The sequence below is a fragment of the Herpailurus yagouaroundi genome, unplaced genomic scaffold (genome assembly GCF_014898765.1).
Source record: "Herpailurus yagouaroundi ecotype Mexico unplaced genomic scaffold, PumYag 184, whole genome shotgun sequence".
Taxonomy (NCBI): domain Eukaryota; kingdom Metazoa; phylum Chordata; class Mammalia; order Carnivora; family Felidae; genus Herpailurus; species Herpailurus yagouaroundi.
The window spans coordinates 41,625,097-41,631,704 of record NW_024412415.1 but is presented as its reverse complement, the minus strand read 5'-3'; the positions used below and the strand labels follow the sequence as shown (position 1 = coordinate 41,631,704).

Sequence of the window (6,608 nt, the reverse complement as noted above, 5' to 3'; positions counted from 1 at the left end):
TCTTTTCTTTTCTTTTCTTTTCTTTTCTTTTCTTTTCTTTTCTTTTCTTTTCTTTTCTTTTCTTTTCTTTTCTTTTCTCTTCTCTTCTCTTCTCTTCTCTTCTCTTCTCTTCTCTTCTCTTCTCTTCTCTTCTTCTTTTTTTCCAATGTTTAATTATTTTCAAAAGACAGAGAGACAGAGTGTGAGCAAGGGAGGATCAGAGAGAGAAGGAGACAATCTGAAGCAGTCTCCAGGCTTCAGCATAGAGCCCGACATGGGGCTCCAACCATGAGATCATGACCTGAGCTGAAGTTGGACGCTTTAACCAACTGAGCCACCCGGGAGCCCCAAGGCCTGAATTATTTCTTAAGAGGCCTGGGAAGAATGTGATTGCTCTGAACTAAGTGACATTGGCAAACTGAATTGCCAAGTTATTAGTATCAGGATTCGCAGACTTGGAAGGATAGCAGGTATTATCCAGAAAGAAGGATTTATAAGAAGGAGCATGAACAGTATTTATGTCCATGCCTCAGATGTCCATGGTGACAACCTGAAAGTCATGAGTGATAAGAAAATGGAACTTGAGATATAACAACACAAGGTTGGGGATGGGGCAGGAGAGAAAATGGGGACCAATTAGATTTGTCAGCAATGTGGCAAATCTTTTGTGCTGTGCTTTTAAGGGAGTGGTGGTCTGGTTTTTAAAACCATATCTAAATCACTCAGCTGAATTCTGAGGTACTACTTTAAGAAGGGTTTATTTAGACAAATTTGAATTCATTTAGAGAATAGCAGCAAGGATTTGAAAGAGATTTTTATGTCCTAAGATAGCTGGGCAAATTGTGGATTTGGAGAGAAGAACATAGGAGCTCATGAGAGTTTGTCCTCAACTATTTAAAGGGCTATGTATGCGGAAACTTTAGTTTGATTTTGTTTTTGATTGACGGTTTATTAATTTGGCAGTTTGATTTTTGTTTTGATTAACATGACATTAGAACTAGTAAGTCAAACTGTAAACAGGTGATTTTTCAAGTGATAACTATTCATCTGGTGACAGTCTTTCGAGAAGAGAATGCTCCTGGAGCACCTAGGTGGCTCTGTTGGTTGAGTGTCTGACTCTTGGTTTCATCAAAGGTCATGATCTTGCAGTTCATGAGATTGAGCCTTGTGTTGGGCCCTGTGCTGGTAGCATGGAGCCTGCTTGGGATTCTCTCTCTCCCTTTCTCTTTGCCTGCCCCGCCCCTCCCCACCCCCCTCCACTTGTACTCTCTCTCTCAAAATAAATTAAAAAAAAAAATAGAATGTTCCTTATCATTAAAAATATGTTGGAAAAGGGCACCTGGGTGGCTTAATTGGTTAAGCGTCTGACTGGCTCAGGTCATGATCTCACGGGTTGTGGTTTCAGGCACCACATCAGGCTGTGTGCTGACAGCTCAGAGCCTGGAACCCACTTTAGATTCTGTGTCTTCCTCTCTTTCTGCCTCTCCTCTGCTAGCTAGCTCTCTCTCTCTCTCTCTCTCTCTCTCAAAAATAAATAAAACTTAAAAAAAAAAAAAAAGTATGTTGGAAGGCCAAGATACTGAATTGGAAACTTTGTGAGATCCTTGTAAACCTTGAGATTCTCAGTTCCTGAGTTAGTATACCAAGATAACTCAAATTTCTATTTTAAGTCATCCTCAACCTCTCTGCTGTAATCCTGTAAGGAACTCTTATTTCTGTAAAATATTAATTACTGAGTTCCATGGTACAGAGTTCATGGAATAGTCCCTAGGTTTTGATGTGAAGGAGTTACTCTGAAGGAAGAATTACTTAAAATGAAAGTAGTTCTCACTGCCACATAATCAGTTTAAAAAGCTTTATCATTTGGGAACACATATTTAAAGATCTAAAAAATAGATTAAATGAAATTGTACTTTACCAAGCTTTGTGTCCGTGCCTTTCATTATGTCTATTAAACTGTAGATAAATGGTGAGCTACTTATTTGGAAGTAGATTATAATTATTATTAGGTTGATATCTTGTGTGGGTAGATTCTCCCTTGAAGTAGAAATCTAAGATTATCTGTTTTAGCCACCAGATGTGTGCTTTTTGTCTTCCTCTCCTTCCTCTCCTATTAGGATTGAATTTTCATAGTTCATATGTTCCTTAGAATCTTATTTGAGGATGGGTGGAAGTAGGGAGTTAAAAGTAAGTTACTGGACTTAATGCTGCTTATTCTTGCAGTTAAAACTGTATTTTTGTGTTCCTTGGAAATAAACAAGACAAATAAACAAGACAAATGTTTGTTTAGCTTCTTTACCCTCAAATTGGTTTAAGAGACAATTAGTTCCTTCCTTTTATTAGATCATAAAATTGGAGATAATTTCTCTTAGACATCCTGTCATATCTTTATTAGAGGCAGTATGCTTTTTCCTTACCCCATTGCTGTAGGAAAATGAGGGGCAGCCTTTTTGGCTTTCTGGCTACCCAGAGATTGACCTCTAATGCTCTTGGCCACCTCAGCTACTGTTGTTGTTTAAGTTCATTAAGAGAAAAAGCTCTTGTTCTTCTGGAAAGCTGTTTCCAGGACTGATAATTTGAAAAAAAGAATTGTACTTGGTAGCCTGAAAATTAGCTAAGGTTTCTTTTCTCTCATCTTCTCTTCATACGTTTTTTTATCAAGTCTGCTAATCTTTGTCATTTAATTAGAGCAATTAGTCTATTTGCATATAATGTTATTACTGATATTGGGGTTTAAATCTTCTGTCTCATAAGTGCTTTCTATTTGTCCTTGTTATTCTATGTTCCTTTTTCTCATTCTTTTGATTTTTTTTTTAAATTACTCCAGTTTCTCTCCTCTTTCAGCTTCATGCATACGTGTTCTCTTACCTTTCTTTACTCCCTTACAATTATAATGTATATCCTTGTCTAATATAAATTTGTTAATTTATATTTTATTTTTCCTTATCAATGCAGAGACTTAGAACACGGATGCCCTGCCAAACATGTGCTGTCATGCATTTTCTGTACTTCCCTAAAAACTGCACATTATTATTATATAATTAATCAATATTCATTTAGATCTATGTGCATATTTGTTCTTTTCATGGTCTTTAGTCTCCACATTTCCATCTAGGATCATGCTTCTCCTGCCTGAAGAATATCCTTTAACATTTCCTTGTGTCTGCTGACAGGAAAATAACTTTAGTGTGAATTAATTTTTGGAAAGTATTTGTATTGGGTATAGATTTTTAGGTTGGAAATTACTTTCAGCAGCTCAAAGATATATCATTCCCTCATTGGGGTTTTCATTGTTTTTCTTGAAATAGTCATAGTGCTTCAATCTTGTGAAGTCTTCAGTCAATATTGGAAAATTCTCAGACATTCTCTCCAAATATTGCTTCTGTCCCATTCTTTTGTCTCCTTCTAGGACTCCACATATATGATAAGCCTTTCAATACATTCCCCTGCGTCTTGTTATTTTCTGCATTTTCTACATATTCTCTCTCTTGGCTTCATTCTGGATGTTTTCTGGCCTATTTTCCTGTACACTGAATTTCAGTTTCACCAAGTCTCTACTGTGGTTAAATTCATCTTTTAAGTTATTGATTTCAGTTATTGTATTTCTAAGTTTCAGAATTTCTCTATGGCTCATTTTATAATTTTAGTACTTTGCCAGGGTTTTCAATATTGTATTTTCTTTCCTTGCATGTATTCAACATGGTTATTTTAAAATCTATGTTTGTTACTCTGTTATCTTGATCTCTTGTGGTTTTTGTGTCATTTGCCTCTCATTTTCTGGACATGTTTGTTTTTAAGTCTTGTGTAACTGGCTATTTTTAGTAACAAACATTATATATGAAAAATTTACTAATTTGAAGCCTTGGATGATATTCTTCTTCAAAGAGGGTTCACATTTACTCCTGTCAGGCTTGGACACTGGCAACCCAGGATCACAGAATCCTGTCAGGGATTGAGGTGACACAAAACTGGACTTCATTCCTTGTCAGTTAGGGCAATGTGTCATTTGTTCTTCAGGTCCCAGCCTAAAGTGTGGGAGACTTGTCCAGGCCTCTCCTTGGACCCCAGTTCCCAATTTTTATCTCTCTAGCCCTGCGAGTCTTAAGTTCTGCTGAGCTTTTGATCTCTCATCTTCCTTTTCTGTAATTGAAAGAAAACTCAAGGCAGGGAGAAGGGCCCCACTCTGAGGTTCCCTTTTTCTTCTTGATCTTAGCTCTGTAGTGGTTACATTTTGTCTACTTCTTCTAGTTCTCAGCCAGAGGATTGATGTAAAGTTACCTAGTCTATCATTATTGGAACGTTTCCTTTTATATAATTCTTTTGGAAGTGGAACCCCTTCATAATTTTCATAACTTTACCAAAACACTGTCCTGTTTGGGCCTGATCATTTTTATTTCCTTTGGTTTTTATTTCTTTTTATTTTTGGTACTTTTATGATCTTCATCAGATAATAAATATACACATTCTTTATAGACTATATAAAAATCTTCAAAATAAATAGAGTATTAAGGATATTCTTAAAACTAATTAAACTTGATTGTTTGCTTTTTAGGATAATTTTCCATTTGATCCTCCATTTGTTCGAGTGGTGTTACCTGTTCTCTCAGGAGGGTAAGTTTAAGTAATTATTTTCTTTGACAGTGTGCATTAGAATTATTTGGAGAGATAGTTAAATGGTAGGAGGCCCAGAATGTTAGGGTATATATACCCCAAGTTTTCTGATTCACTAGGTCTGGGGGTGGGGAAAGGCTGATAATTCGCATTTCTGCACTTCTAAGATGGTCTCAAGTGAAGCGTTGTTGCTAGTCTGGAAACCATCATTTGAGAACCATTGGTTATAAACCATCATGTTGTTTATAAGTAAGAGTTTTTTTTTTTTTTTTTTATTTAAAATTTTCTTTTTTTGAACGTTTATTTATTTTTGGGACAGAGAGAGACAGAGCATGAACGGGGGTGGGGCAGAGAGAGAGGGAGACACAGAATCGGAAACAGGCTCCAGGCTCCGAGCCATCAGCCCAGAGCCTGACGCGGGGCTCGAACTCACAGACGGTGAGATCGTGACCTGGTTGAAGTCGGACGCTTAACCGACTGCGCCACCCAGGCGCCCCTATAAGTAAGAGTTTTTAATGTCCCCTATTTGTATACATTTCACGATAAAAAAAAACAAAACAAGTGTTTTTCAAATATAAATTGTGATTGAGGATTTAGAGAAAGTTAAGATTAGAGAATGATTCCCACAAGCCTGTATTCCCAGGAATAATCACAGAAAATCTCCTGGGCCTATAGAGCTGGCCATCTGATTCCTTCTAAAGGTGGTGGTTTCAGTTTGGTAGAATCTAATTGTCATTCATTTTTATCGAAGCTTGTATTCCTTTTTTGTGATTAGAAGTCATATAAAGAATGGGAAAAGATGAGAATTGGTACCTAGGCTGGTTATGAAATGTTCTATAGATCGTTAAATTAGAAGCAATTAATACTAATTTGAGGGGAGCCTGGGTGGCTTGGTTGGTTGAGTATCTGACTCTTGACTTTGGCTCAGGTCATGATCTCACGGTTCCTGAGTTTGAGCTCTGCACTGAGCTCCACACTGACAGTGTGGGGCCTGCTTGGGATTCTCTCTCTGCCTCTCCCCTGCACACTCTCTTTCTCAAAATAAGTAAATAAACTTAAAAATATATATACTAATTTGGGAATTATGAAATGCTCAGTTGACTAATTCAACCTTGTGAGGTAATGCATATTATGCGGATTAAGATCTAAAACGGGGCGCCTGGGTGGCTCAGTCGGTTAAGTGTCTGACTTCGGCTCAGGTCATGATCTCACGGTTTGTGGTTCGAGTCCTGCGTCGGGCTCTGTGCTGATAGCTTGGAGCATGGAGCCTGTTTCTGATTCTGTGTCTCCCTCTCTCTCTCTGCCCCTCCCCCGCTCACGCTCTCTCTCTCTGTCTCAAAATTAAATGTAAAAAAAAAAAAAATTTTTTTTAAAGATCTAAAAATATCCAGTCGTTACTTTGATCGTTGCTACTGTTGATATAGTAATAGTTTCATTTAGATTAAAAAATGTGGAAGGATGGCTACAAATGATTAAGGAAAGATTTAGAAAAATTTTATAAATTCAAGATAAATGTATAAAAATATTCTTGTCAGATCATTTTGAAATCTGCTATAACCTTGACCAGCAGAGTTTTCACAGTTTGTTGTGGGAAATTCTAAGAGTTTTAAGAACTTATGATTTTAAGTAGTTTACCACCAAGTTGTGGAGACAAACACGTGAAGTTAAATAATACTTTTCAATTTAAAAATCTGTGATATAGTTTCTCTTCATTGCTTTTTGCTACAATGGTATTATTTACCATTATACAAATGAATAAATTTGAATAAGTCAGCTTGTTACTTATCCAAACAAATCTTCTAATAAAATGTTTTTTCATGATACAAAAGCCAACAGTATAGGGGTGCCTGGGTGGCTCAGTTGATTAAGTGTCCGACTTTGGCTTAAGTCATTATCTCCCAGTTTGTGAGTTCGAGCCCCATGTTGGGCTCTGTGCTGACAGCTCAAAGCCTGGAGCCTGCTTTGATATTCTCTCTCTCTCTCTCTCTCTCCCTCTCTCTCTCTCTCTCTCTCCCTCT

The 6,608-nt window shown here is 37.1% G+C and overlaps 1 protein-coding gene across 3 annotated transcripts in view; it reads left to right on the top strand.

Annotated features, from left to right (window-relative positions):
* UBE2Q2 (ubiquitin conjugating enzyme E2 Q2) overlaps positions 1 to 6,608 on the top strand; it is a 68,244-nt gene that overhangs the window by 37,446 nt on the left and 24,190 nt on the right. For all 3 annotated transcript variants that reach the window (XM_040493364.1, XM_040493365.1, XM_040493363.1), the window contains one exon: positions 4,532 to 4,590. In XM_040493364.1, the coding sequence (XP_040349298.1) occupies positions 4,532 to 4,590 (59 nt within the window). The remainder of the gene's footprint in view (positions 1 to 4,531; positions 4,591 to 6,608) is intronic.